This window comes from Rhododendron vialii, chromosome 1a (genome assembly GCF_030253575.1).
Source record: "Rhododendron vialii isolate Sample 1 chromosome 1a, ASM3025357v1".
NCBI lineage: Eukaryota > Viridiplantae > Streptophyta > Magnoliopsida > Ericales > Ericaceae > Rhododendron > Rhododendron vialii.
In genome coordinates this window covers 12,457,370-12,471,269 of record NC_080557.1, presented here as the reverse complement: position 1 = coordinate 12,471,269, position 13,900 = coordinate 12,457,370, and the positions used below count along the sequence as shown (strand labels likewise).

The window sequence follows — 13,900 nt, the reverse complement described above, 5'->3', positions numbered from 1 at the left end:
AGCATTATTGCACTAATGAAACATCAACAATTGATTAAAATCTCAATGCATATGGCTCTCACCGTGCCATATCTTAGAACTTCAAGGACATCGTCAGGATACCACAACCGGCTACGTTTCCCAGGATCCTCAAGAGATTCTTGCCTGACCATTTCTCTGCCCATGTCTTTAATCATATCATGCATCACAATTTGGTCATGATAGTCGTATTGTATGAGACACCGATCAGCTAGTTTTCGAATCCCATCTTTTGCAAAAATGTTGCAGCCTTCTAATATTTTTACTGTAAAATCTTGACCCATTCTAACAAAAAAACATGCCATATCTAGGAACAACTTCTTCAGTTGCTCACTTAGCGAATCAAAACTCATCTTAAGACTTATGTTAAGTTTTCCCTGAACATCATCATCAGGAATTTTTCTCAATTTCGCTATTGCACGTTCCCATTGTGGTATGCTCTCCCCACGGAAATAGGAACCCAAAACTTCAAGGGCTAATGGAAGCCCTCCAGCATAATGCCCAATTTGGTGTGAAAGGTCCAAATGGTCTTTTGGAGGATGGTCTTCCTTAAAGGCATGCCAACTAAAGAGCTCAAGGGATTCGTCCTCGTCCAATCTCTCTGGCTCATATATCTCATTCTCACCCAATTCGAGGATTTTTAGCGAAGACTTATCTCTTGTGGTTATGATGATTCTGCTTCCAGGAGCGAAGGAATCTCGATCTATTGCGAGTGCCTTCAATTGTTGGTCATTATCCACATCATCCAGAACAACAAGAACCTTTTTTCGACCGAAAGCTGTCTTCTTTATAACCTCGATGCCTTCATGGGAATTACTTACTTCATGACTTCTTTTTAATATAGCCAAAAGAAGTTTCTTTTGTAACTCAACCAAACCATTCGGTGGCTGCGAAGTTTCTCTGACATTCTCAAGAAAACCACTACATTCAAACTTGTGTTGGATGAGATTATACAGCCTTTTTGCAATTGTAGTCTTGCCAATTCCACCCATGCCCCATATGGCAAGAATGCCAACACAATTGAATTCCATGTTCAGCAACACATTGAGCTCTGCAACACGACGGTCACTACAAGAAAAAACACCATTCCCGACTAACGGTTTAGTCGGCAATTGTAGGCATTTTAGTCGGCAAAAGCCTTTCCCGACTAAAATTTTTGGTCGGCACATTAGTCGGTGGAAGAGGGTCGGCAAAGGTTGTTGCCGACTAAAAAAAGTTTAGTCGGTAAAGATTGGTCCATTTGCCGACTAACTTTTTAGTCGGGGAATGTGTTACTATTGGCCGACTAAATGTTTAGTCGGGGATGTGTAACCTATTTGCCGACTAATGATTTAGTCGGAGAATGTTTAACCTATGTGCCGACTAATTATTTAGTCGGGAAATGTGTTTTAATTATCACCGATTAATAATTTAGTCGGTAAATGACATTTTGAATCAACTAATGTATGGCCTATTGGCGACTAAACTTTAGTCGGGAAATGTTTCATACCAATTTGTCATTCCAAAATTTCCTACAAATTTTTTCTACATTATTATTCTCTATAAATTTCAGCCAACAATCATTAAAGCCACAAAATTAATACAAAATAAAAATTCAAGAAATAAATACAAACTTTCATAAATAGAGAGGTGTCCACCAAATAGTTAAAAAACAACTTGTATCCAAATTCTTAGAGTGCAAAATAACAACACGTTCACCACGGGGGGGGGGGGGGGGGGGGGAATGGAAGCTCAATAACAAAATGTATCCAAACCCCGTAGACACTTAACTTCAACATGCAAACGGATAACAAAAAAATTCAAGCACGTCCGCAACCAAAATCCAACTTCGATCTTCATAGTCAATAACCAACATCCTGCACGATACTCCATTAGAACACCGTCCCTGTAAAAAAAACAAAAAAAAAGAGAACAATCTATCATTAGTATTTATGAACTAGTGTATCTCATTGCACAAAGCATGAACATGGTAAATATTTACTAATTAGAAGCCAGAACGAAAAATTATCTTGACATAATTATGCATACAGAAATAATTATAAGATTAGAGCTAGCCACACAACCTACAACATGGATAATGCAACAGTAAAAAAGAAGGGTTAAATATCTACTTCCCCCTCCAACTATTCCAATTTTAGTTACTGAAGACCTTTGTTAAAATAAAGAGAAAATTGAGTCATTGATGAACCTTGTACAAAAGCTAAGTTGAAAGGTGCATCAATTGTCCACGCAGGTACCGACTAGACCAAAATCTTCGTGATTTCCAAAAAAACAGATTTCCTATGTTGGATTAAGGCAAACAAAAACTCCTGCATTAAGGCAAACAAAAAACAAAATATGACAGCCTTCTAAATAGAGCATTCAATTTCCTATGTTCACTTTCTTTGTATTTGAAACTTTTCATAATTCACTCTCTCCACATGGAACAGAATGTGCAACATGGCCCAACCCAATCTGGGAACAGAAAGATCGTGTAATTCAAGACAACTAGAGGAGCATATTGTTGAAAACACAATAGAAAAGATTCGAAAATATAGGCTTAGTTATGGTCAGTGTTCCCAGCATTGAAAGAGATCATTTAATCCGAATTTTCCATCACCTTTACCTTCCCAAACAGAGGAAGTGTATCCAGGGAAGGTAGCAAGGTTCCTCTTAGAAGCATTCTTCTCATAATTATTTACATGAAAATCCTTGATCCCCATGTATATCAACATACTCTCCCCTAGGCACCCCACCACCCAAACGAATTTCTATTGACGAAAACCACATGTCATGGTTGTAAACTAATAGGAGATGAGTGAACTTATCATTCAATTACAGTGGTAACAAGACCTTTTTCCTTGCAACTTCTTAATGAGAACATGGACTAAGGAGAGGAATATACAATGTCAAATAAAGAAGCCAAGTTGAACTGGAAACTAGAGCGATAACTTAGATAGTACGGGATTTCTACCAATTGGTCATGTATAGACGTATATAGTTGGACTTCAACTAGCCCATATTTCTCTTCATGACTGAAACTAGACTTGCATAAATCAATCTATCAGCAAAGTCCATCTCCCTCAACCCCCACAAAAATAGCTAATTCCTGCAGTGCCATAATAACGGAGTTCTAGAAAAACTATTGACTTCAACGAGCAGGCCAATGCTAAATAACTATTGTTTGCAAGTTATAGGATGAAGAACCCATAAACAATCAAGTCTCCCTATTTAACTCTGCATTCTCCACATAAATAGATATAGTTTCTCTATCATTATGAATAGCAAACATGTTCCGCACCTCAGTATCAGTCTTTAACTCTCTCAACCCACCATCCAAATCACAATCAGGGCGCTTATGATATATGTTGAAATTTCTAGACACCCTAAGTCCTTAATCATGCTTATCATCTCAAAACATGACATTAGGCCTTTGTCTACATTTTCATGAATTCAACCTTGCCCATTGAATATTTTTTTGCTGGCACACAATATCATTACACTACATTAAAAAAAGAAGCAGCAAATTCAGTGCTTTCACAAATTAGATGGGAGGCCTACCTGCTATTAGGATAGTAATAGAAGAAGTTGATGGAGCCATCAGTACAAGAGAATAGCTTACTCAATGCAACTCTTCTGGGCATCTTCTTTTTGACTTCTCCTCTTTTCATTAATTTGTAGTTTCTAAGTTCATCACCTTCATCCTTGCTACAACATCATCATGAACAATGTGGCATCACTAAAGAGGGATATGGAGTCATACAGATCATTCAAGATTATTCAAGAGGCAGAAGAGTGGTCTACAAATTGAACATAGTAGTTGAAACAAAGATACAATCCGTACACGTGAAGCTATCATTATTGAAACAGAAAAGTACACAGTGAACTTACATGCAAGAGTTGAATAATTGTAGCTAGCTACCAAAAAGTAGTTAGCCCAACAGTCTTTCAAAGAGTCATTTGTGGCTGCACTAAGGAGGTATATAGAGTAAGAGTGTAAGAAGGATGATTCAAGAGGCAAAAAGAGTGGTCTACAAGTTGAACAAAGTAGTGCTGATCAAAAAAAAAAAAAGCTGATCAAAGTAGTTGAAACAAAGACACATTTCGTACACCTAAAGCTAGTATTCTTGAAGAAGAAAATTAGATAGCTAACTTACTTGCCTATACACAAAAAATTAATCCCAGCAACAAATAATGAATAAACCAACACAAGGAGAAGCAAATACAAGGAGAAGAAAAATGAATTGTCAGGGATAAATTGTAACACATCCTTGTTCACGAATTATTATCGTACCTTCAAATTGAGAAGTGAGTATTCCGGTGAAGAAAAATGCCATAGCCCAAAAAAAAAAAAAAGAAGAGAAAAATACCTGTGTATCTTGACCAAGGCTTGAAATTTCAATAAAACCTGTTACAGGATGACACAAAAAGCATTACGAACTACCTTTCGGTATTATACATCTAAGAGATAGTTACACATATCATAAGAGACATATGAACAATATAAAACTAAGACAATTGCCCATGCACTTCACTAAACAAATGACAATATACTCATTAGCATTAAGACTACAGATAAGAATAATACTAATCACCCGTCACCCAAAACAATAAAAGGTTCAAGGTACTGCTGACATGTATCAAAAAGTAAACCAAACAACACATGCCCCATAAAGGTATAAACATAAAATTGAAGAAACTAAAGAATCAACGAAGGAGAGGACACCTGACTAAACTTTCTCATTTTGTTCCAATGCCCGTAGGTAGATGAATTAATTTTTCGAGATCAAGCAATTCTTCGGGGTTTAGAAAGCGGGGCTTTGAGATTGAACAATAGGGTTCACAGAGAAGGATATGTATTTGTACCGTACACATACATATCTGCATAGATGAGATTTAGAGGGAGGGGACGAAACCTGGTTGAGTTGCGGGGCGAATCGTTGGAACAAACACGCACACAGAAATCGAGGGTTACGGAGCGAGATAAATCGGGGGTTAGGAAATTAGAACTTACTCAAATAGATATTGATTAGATCCTGAACCATTGAGACGCGATGATGGTAGTCCGTCATGATCGTAGTGGCTGGAGATGGGTTCTCCATGGTCGCGAGTCGCTCTTGGTTGCAGGTTGAGACTAGTTGCAGGTTGAGACGGTTTGGGGAGAGAGGAAAAGTGACGAAGAGAAAGAGGAGGGGGCCTGTACGCTTTGGGGGTGGGTTAGATCAGGCGTGGGAATACGGTGCCGTTTCAGTTGGGAAATAAAATTGCCGACTAACCTCTTAGTCGGCAATTACCAAAATGCCGCCGTTTTTTTCGCGAAAATTTCAATTAGGCGCAAAAAATATACAATGTCCCGACTAAAATTAACTTAGTCGGCAATTTTCTGATTTCAGATTTAGGGAAAAATATTTAGTGGGCTCTAATTGCGTCATCATTGCATACAAACTTCAAACTTTATCGCTATGAATGTTTTTATAATGGTTGATCTGAACCGTTAGAATTTCACGTCTTGCTGATTATATTATTGGCACCAAAATCAAAGATCATTCAATATCAGCGACCACATGATCGAAAAATTTTTACTGTGTCCAAAAGCATTAAAGTCTTATAGCACACCACCAGAGTCCCGCTTGAGGTCTTTTTGCGTGATCAAAATAATATATCTTTAATTTTTTACCGGTTGTATCTCTCTTACCGAGATTATAGTTGATCACTTTTCGTTGGATAATTGATCGAAAGGAAAATCCTATTTTTCTAATGAGTTCATGTCTTGATAAATGGATTTTCTAAATTTGATCAAGTCGCAAATTTTCGAGAATAAATAATTCAACAAGTGCAACAAAATCAACGGTCTCGATCGTCATGATTATCTTGCAATCGTGTGGCTACTATAACAATGAATACAACATAAGGCTTAGTCGATTATCAAGTAAATCAAAAGTATAGATTGCAAAGGTAACTGTTGAGCCATTTTTTATAATGCTCGATCTGAATCGTTAGGATTTCACTTCTTACCGGATTGTAGTATTGTCACCAAAATAAAAAATCATTCGATATCAGCGACCACATGATCGAAAGCTATTTAATGCGTTCGGAGACGTTTAAGTGTTATAATGCACTAAATGAGTCCCGCCTGAGATCTTTCTGGGCAATCGAAATCATCTATCTTTGAGGTAATACGAATAAGATCATTTGTACAAAAAATGAAGTTAATCCTATATGGGTAGACACTTGATCAAACAAGAATTTTTTTTAATTTAAGAATTTGTGTGCCGATAAAGGGGCTACTTTAACTTGATCAAGCCAAAATTTTACAAAAAACTTATGATTAAGAAGGACAAAAAAAAATGAATGGTTTTGATCGGGAAAGTTGCATCGTGATCAATGTAGTTGGAACAAATATTTCAATTCTTGAAAGTTTTAAAAAGGGAGAAAATTGATATTCAACAACTAAAATTGTTTTTAGTCGGCAAGAATATAAATGCATTTCGTTTATTCATTTTTAAAATTATATTTTCCCGACTAAACCTATTATTAGTCGGCTAATATGAATAAATACCGACCAAAATAATTAGTCGGGAAAAGATATTTTATTTATTGATTTTTTAAATTTGTAAAAAAATGATTTTTGCCGACTAAAATTATTATTAGTCGGCTAATATGAATAAATACCGACCAAAATAATTAGTCGCAAAAAGATATTTTATTTATTGATTTTTTAAATTCGTAAAAAAATTATTTTTGCCGACTAAACTTATTATTAGTCGGTGAATATGAATAAATACCGACCAAAATAATTAGTCGGGAAAAGATATTTTATTTATTGATTTTTTAAATTCGTAAAAAAATGATTTTTGCCGACTAAAATTATTATTAGTCGGCTAATATGAATAAATACCGACCAAAATAATTAGTCGCAAAAAGATATTTTATTTATTGATTTTTTAAATTCGTAAAAAAATTATTTTTGCCGACTAAACTTATTATTAGTCGGCTAATATGAATAAATACCGACTAAAATACTTAGTCGGGAAACAATATTTTATTTATTGATTTTTTAAATTGCTTAAAAAATTAATTTTCGCCAACTAAACGTACTTTTAGTCGGCAAAAACCTACTATTAGCGACTAAAATATGTTTAGTCGGGAATAATTTAAACTTTTACCGATTAATTTATATTTAGTCGGTAATTTGTCAGCATTTAGCGACCAAAGTTTTTTTAGTCGGCAATTTTAGTCGGGAATCGTGTAATTTGTTGTAGTGGGTCTAGTCCAACTTGGCGGTCTGGAACATTTAGATGTGTTGGATTTACTTTTCTAACATCTTCAATGATCATCTTAATTAACTCTGCTTCATCTCTGCCAATTTGTATATCATCAATTAACATAAGAAACAAGAATAAGTACTCATTGAATCTAGAAACAGCCATGACTATGGTATGAATCATGCTCATTTTGTGACCCAAATCCTAATTTCATACATATCATGCATTTTGATGGTTAATAAAAAAAAATTGAAATGACGTTTGTGTGTAGTATTGTACATTCATTCATACAGACAAATTAATGTGTGTAGTCTTTGTCTTAATGCTATATCCTGAAGTGTTATTTTCCAAATCATAAAGGGGGGCATTGCAATTGAATTAGGGACAAAGATAAGCATGAATTCTAGGAAGACACATCACTGTTTCTGTTTCATGTGTAAGTATGTGGTGAGGTACTGGGTGTAATTAAGCATGGTAAACGTTGTGCTTAGGCGCTGAATATTAGAAAGAAATCTGAATTAGTTCATGGGATCATTGAGATGGTAATTAGAGACAAAGTTATGAATGAGTTTTAATCTCTAGCATGAATCTTCATGCATTGGATGTGTTATGAATTGCAATCACTCATTTGCATCGCCATGTGAATCATGTTAGGTTTAGAGAGGTTCGTGCCCACATCAACTCCATCTAGGAGTTAGGTTGAGGTTTCGGTTAATACTTATTTGCATTGACTCTCAGGGTAACGGTACCGTGATAACTTTGGTCGGAGGTAAATGACCCTTGGCTATATGGGATGAGTTGATGGACCTTGTGGTGGACTATGAAGAATACTTGTACTGAAAAAGTTATTTGGTTTATTCTTGATCCATAAGTGTTTTTTTTTTAGTTGCTCTTATTTGTATGATTCAACTGTACTCATTGAGCCTGTGATTAGCTCACGCATTCAATGTGTTACTCTTTCAAGTGTCCAAGAATAGAGGTGGTCCACTATACAGCTGTCGTCGTCGTCGGGGTGTCTGTTCTTATCTTTTGGGAGCGAGGCTCATTGTACCTTTGGTTTAGGTTGTGGTGTTTTTGTGACTCTTGTACTATGTTGTACAGTTCACTTATTATTTTAATAATAGTGGTTTGGTTTGACTTATGTTCAAACGATTATTTCAGTTTAATTGTGAGGCAATTAGGTTCTATCATGTCGTATTCTAGGGATGGAACAATTGCCCTACACAGTTTGGAGCGTGACACTAATTTTGGCCAAAAAAGTAGTCTCAATCTTAGTAGCATGAAGCGGGAGCGGGTGTGGGAGAGCGGAGACACCTAGAAGCTCCTAAGGTTGGGAGCGCCTAAGGAGCGTGTATAGATTTCATATAAATACGTATATAAAGTATCTTTAAATACTTAACCATTGATGGAAAAGTAATTACTGATGAGAATTTTAACAATCTTAAAGGGTACTTATAGGAAGTTAGATATTTTCAATTTGCAAAACATTTTGTGTGATAAGATTTTCATATTTTTACTTTCACAATGGCATAACTCCCTCAAGAGTAAGAGAATAGTTGCCTTAATCACCTATTAAGCTCCTATCTCGAGGGAAGCGAGCTCCGGCCAAGCTCCCATCTTGGGAGCGCTAATTCGAGCTCCCGTCTTGGGGACGCACCCATTTTAGAAGGATCTTGCTACTAAGGTCTCAATTGAGTATATCTGGCCTAGAAACTCAAACAAATAAACTAGTTGTAAGCTTGCAGCAAGCAGAGCAGTGATTTTGAAATCAGTCAAAATATCTTACTCCTATTTCAAAGTTCTTTCTCTAGGCATATCTAAAGTCATGCATAGTAAGACCTTCTCTTGTTATGATCTGAGGCAAGTACAATGATAAGCACCCAATAATGCATATTCTTGGTGCTTAAGTCCTCTAGTATGTTGTGTTTGTACATATATATGTTGTCGTTTTTATGCGATATTGCACGTAAGGTGTGTTTTTGTGTATTTCAGGCAATTTGTATAAATAAGGTACGTTTGATCATCAAGGAATGCTCCAGATGCAACCAAGTACTCAAGGCCAAGTGTCAGTGTCACCCCGTTGTGGTGCTCAAGAGATGGTTAGGAGGTTGCTCGGGTCGCCCAAAGGTCAAGGGAATTGAAGGACATGTGAGAATTTTACCAAAGCAACTCATCTTCCAACGTGCTGAGGGTAGAATTGTCATAACTTTTGATGTACAAATTACTTTTGATCCAAACCACTTGGGTTAGAAAGTAGGCTCGACGAGCTTTCCAACGGTTCAAAGAACGCCTAAATCCGAGTTCGGGAGTGTCCAGAGCGAGTCCGCGAAGTTGCCCAAAAAATCTGTCAAGTATGAACCGGTACTGGCCAATTCCCAGTACCGGTACATAGAGTCCAGAGTTCAATTTTTCCAGCCCGTTTGAAGGCCTTGTACCGGTACTGGGGTTGCCCAGTACCGGTTCATACTGGAGAAACAGCCACGTTTTTGCTGCTTTTTCAGCTTTCTACTTTTGGAATAGTTTCCACTTTTGGCTACTTTTAGGATATTTTTTGGGATATTTTGTGAGAGAGTAAGGCCACCTTGTATAAATAGGGTCTCCCTCTCTCATCTTTATCTAGCTAGTCTTTTATCATTTTAAGTCTCTTTTTCATTTCCTAGGAACTCTATTAAAGCTTCAAGCTTTCTTAGTTATTTTCTTCAAGAACACTAGTAAGTCTTTCTCGTTTGTTAATTTCTCGTTTATTAAAGTTGCTTGTACGGACTAGATCTTTACTAATATCAAGTTTATTTCCGTTTTTATCGGTTAATCATGTTTCCTTTCTTAAGCATGTTTTCTAGTCTTTTTATTATGTGTGAGTAGTTTTTCGGTTAAGTCTTGGGCTAATCTTTCCCAATGACTTAGGCGGTTATTTGGTTCTCGAAACTTCGGGCTTAAAATCATGATTTTCGGAATTTAATTAACCTATCCATTTTGGTCTAAGCGAGGGGTGTTAACTCCTTGGTATGAAGTTTAGTCAAGCGGTCTTGGCAAGCGACATTTTGAGGGCTCGTGACCTCCTACGTGTTAGATACATTAGCAAAAATAGGTTTGTTTAGTTCCGTTTAATCACATCTTTTGATAAACGTAGTTATTAAAGTTAAATCTTCCGGGCGTGAGCACGCGGTCGTGACTCTCGCTTGAGTTATAATCGAGAACCGGTGGCGGCCTTTGTCAAGGGATAGACGATCCCTAGACTTGCCTCTTTTAAGTTCATTAAGCTCATTTCTAGTCTTTTGCCTTAGTTTTCCACATTTTAAAGCAAAATCAAGTTAGCCGTCTTGAACGCCGCACTCTACCATATAAACCTACAATCCAAACTAGCTATATTTCGATTCTCTGTGGGTACGATCCCGGACTTCCGGATATTATGCTATCGACGACCTAGCCCTACGCTTGGGGTGTTTCAACCTTATTGGAAGGCGAGGTTCGGAGGCTAAGCATACAAATGGCAAATAATTGCAAAGTTCGAAGTGTGTCCAATGGCATTTGAAATTTGATTTATCTAAAATTGTGGTCAACTAAGTACTTTTTAAGATTAATCAACCTTCTAACAGTATGAAAATTCCATCCGCACCTCCAAATATGTGGACAAGTGTGCACTGATGCTGTTTTAAGGTCATTTTCTTGTAAACATCACAAGGGTCGAGGAAAATACCCGTCATTCAGCAAGTGTCGACCTGACAAATTGGCAGCTTTAGTAAGAGCTCCCCTCCACTTTTCCACCTTGCCATCTGGTTCCTCTCTAAGATGTTTTTTGTGGTTGGCAAATGCATCTTGAAGAGCCCCCGTCTGCTTCCGCACGTCGGATGGAACAACATCATAAAAGATGGGCACAACAATCTGTTTAAAAGTCTCCCTGCAATCCATGATCTTCACAAGTTCATCAAGGCACCACCTCGACCCAACATAGTCTTTTGAGAACACTATTAAAGAAATTCGGGAACCCTCAATTGCTTTCAGTAGTCCATCGCTAATAAATTCTCCTCTTTCGAGCTCTTTGTCGTCCCTGAATGTGCGAAAACCATTGTTCTCTAACGCAGCAAACAGATGGCTGGTAAACTTTTTACGAGTATCGGCACCTCTGAAACTCACGAAAACGTCATATACCCATTGTGTTGAGATGGGTACGGAAGAGGAAGAACATCCTTCTACCCGCGAGGCATCCATATTTATGCACACAACACAATATTTTTTTTATAGATCCACACTGCGCAAAGATGAATCAAGATTTTGTGAACTTTAGCTTGACAAAATTCTAACTGACATTTGATTAGCTAACAAGAAACACAAATTAATCTAATTGGTGAATCCATATTCACATGGATTGATGAGTTGGTCACTAACTAACTATGAGCACCAGCTATTAGAGTATGTAGCTATGTGAGTCATAACTCTATATTTAGCTTCAGTGAAGGATCGAGCCACTGTGGGCTCTCTCTCTCTCTCTCTCTCTCTCTCTCTCTCTCTCTCTCTCTCTCTCTCTTTTTGAACAGCAAAAAAGAATTTTATTATTTTTTAAAAGATTACGAAGATCAAAGAGAGCAAGGAGAAAAGCAACATGTGCCCATCCAAAACTCAAATCCTTAATTGGTAAGATGCCAATCGAGAACCCCAAGAGGCCAAAATGCCTAGATAAAACAATAAAAAGCGGAGCCCAACTCCTAAAAGCCCAAATAAAGTGGGTTGTTTCTACTCTCTTAGCACACCAGGAGACAAGATTGTGACCAAAATAAACACCAAAGCCAGTAGTGGAATTTGCATACACTCCATTTGTAACTTCGTAAAAAGAATGCAAAACTAACAAGCCAAGAATTTGCTACCATAAACAAGCCAAGAATTTGCTACCATAAACAAGAAGATATGAATACCATGAACAAAAAAATTTGCGTATCATCCTCCAAAAAATATGAGTGGTGAGTACAATATACTGATCTCAAGATACTAACCAAAAGATTAGGAGTTCGTTCGCATTGTTTGTAGAACCAATTCAAGAATTCCGTCTCCTATATATCTATCATCATCTGCAAAATAAAAACACGGTTTGTAGAAACGACATTAGAAATCAATAAATTGAGGGACTTTGACAAAGATGGACCAGAGAGAGACGAAGAGAGCACATGGAGTGATGGCAGAGTTTTTTGAATCCCAATAGACGGAGATGAAGAAGGAAGTGAAGACGGAGATGAAGATGAAGAAGGAAGTGAAGATTGTTGGATCTCGAGCACAAACAATAGGGAAAATGGTCGTTCGGAATTGGAGTGAGAAACGGATCTCTCTCTCCAGCTTGGGAAGTTCCAGTAACCAAGGCTGAAATAATTAAAGTGGGATGATAAAGTCTGTGTGGATAGACTTACGCGTGGAATAAAGGATTAATTAAAGTGGGATGATAAAGTCTGTGTGGATAGACTTACGCGTGGAATAAAGACACATTTGAATTATTGTACCCTACTATTTACTTACTTTTTGATGTTTGATTTGCCAAGAATTTTCGAGGAAGGCCTTTATACACGCCAGCCTCACGATAGTTACACCAAATGTAGACTTGTTTTATTTTTTTAGAATCCATCGGGGACTCATACAAATAATAAAAGTCATTTATTGTTTAAAATATTTTCAAAGAGTTCTTGAAAGAAATAAGTTTAGTCGGATATCGATTATGACTTGAGTAATTTCTTCAATTTTCAAGGATCGCAAAGTGAACGAATTGATCAACCTCCTACCGACATTCGATTAAGAGAGTTTTTTTTTACAGTGATTATTCAGAAATATTTTAATCAAATTGAATGGTCCGATCATTTGTGTGAGACCCGAAAACGGATCCCACACAAGTCGTCGTACATTTAGTGTACACTATATGATAAGATTGCATGTGGGCGATGCCTCAATCAAGAGAGCATTCTTATTCGTGCTATTGATACAATTGGGGATTGCATCACGGGACCCTGCTAAGCTTGATTAACAAATTGAAATCACAAGTCTTTTGTCTATTAAGGAGATACAATCTTTCTGAGTTTGCATTTAATCTTCATTTGATGAGGTCTATCTGGGAAATTACGAATGATTTGTCACAAAGTCATTGCAAAGTTACATCTTTTTCCCTAATATCGACTCGGCCATTCTAAGTAGAAATTTCATATATGTACCTCAAAAGCACTATCTACAGTGCCGATCCCGAGGTTTGGGTTGCCTTAGCCCAACCTCAAGATTTGTTGCCCATTTACAATTAAGTCATACAAAATATAAAAATATATATATACAAGTACAAAAAAAAATCAAAATTACATTGTTATTTTAGCTTGAATAACATCAAAATCTAAATCCCGGTTATAGTGTTTTATGATTAGCACGATCCGATTCAAAGAAAATAAATACTCCTTATATTTTAAGAAGCAAAATTTTCAGTTGAGTTATCATACTTTACCTATCCAAAAACTCAGGACCTGTTTTGCTAACTTTTGATTTTTGGGCTTTTTAGTTGATACGGAGTATATGTGAGGAGAATGATCTTCTCGAAAAGCGTAAGAAGTTAAAAACTGCCCAAATGCCCAAAATGCTTTTAGCGGAACGAGCGAACGATGTCTCATTTTCAATTGAGA

The 13,900-nt window shown here is 36.8% G+C and overlaps 3 protein-coding genes across 6 annotated transcripts in view; all 3 read right to left on the bottom strand.

Annotated features, from left to right (window-relative positions):
* Positions 1–1,079, bottom strand: part of LOC131302417 (disease resistance protein RPV1-like) — a 73,217-nt gene extending 72,138 nt beyond the window's left edge. For all 3 annotated transcript variants that reach the window (XM_058329053.1, XM_058329042.1, XM_058329063.1), the window contains exon 1: positions 63–1,079. In XM_058329053.1, coding sequence (XP_058185036.1) covers positions 63–1,049 — 987 coding nt within the window. In that variant the 5' untranslated portion in view covers positions 1,050–1,079. The remainder of the gene's footprint in view (positions 1–62) is intronic.
* Positions 1,080–1,611: 532 nt separating this feature from the next.
* LOC131302534 (uncharacterized) lies at positions 1,612–5,199 on the bottom strand. Of its 2 annotated transcripts, XM_058329226.1 has the most exons (5): positions 5,012–5,199; positions 4,292–4,405; positions 3,889–3,963; positions 3,559–3,705; positions 1,612–1,903 (listed from the first exon to the last, which is right to left on the bottom strand). In XM_058329226.1, exons 1-4 carry the CDS (start codon positions 5,097–5,099, stop codon positions 3,668–3,670), a joined length of 315 nt encoding a protein of 104 aa, XP_058185209.1. In that variant the 5' UTR covers positions 5,100–5,199; the 3' UTR covers positions 1,612–1,903; positions 3,559–3,667. The 2 variants fall into 2 exon arrangements, with proteins under 2 accessions (XP_058185209.1, XP_058185201.1); XM_058329218.1 differs by lacking the exons at positions 1,612–1,903; positions 3,559–3,705 and having other exon boundaries at positions 3,747–3,963.
* A 2,057-nt stretch (positions 5,200–7,256) lies between these two features.
* On the bottom strand, positions 7,257–12,407 carry LOC131328309 (TMV resistance protein N-like; the record flags this gene model as incomplete). The annotated part of the gene is made up of 3 exons (XM_058361271.1): positions 12,251–12,407; positions 10,960–11,511; positions 7,257–7,356 (listed from the first exon to the last, which is right to left on the bottom strand). Coding segments are annotated over exons 2-3 (612 nt in total), but the record flags the coding sequence as incomplete, so codon positions are not given.
* Positions 12,408–13,900: the final 1,493 nt, after the last annotated feature.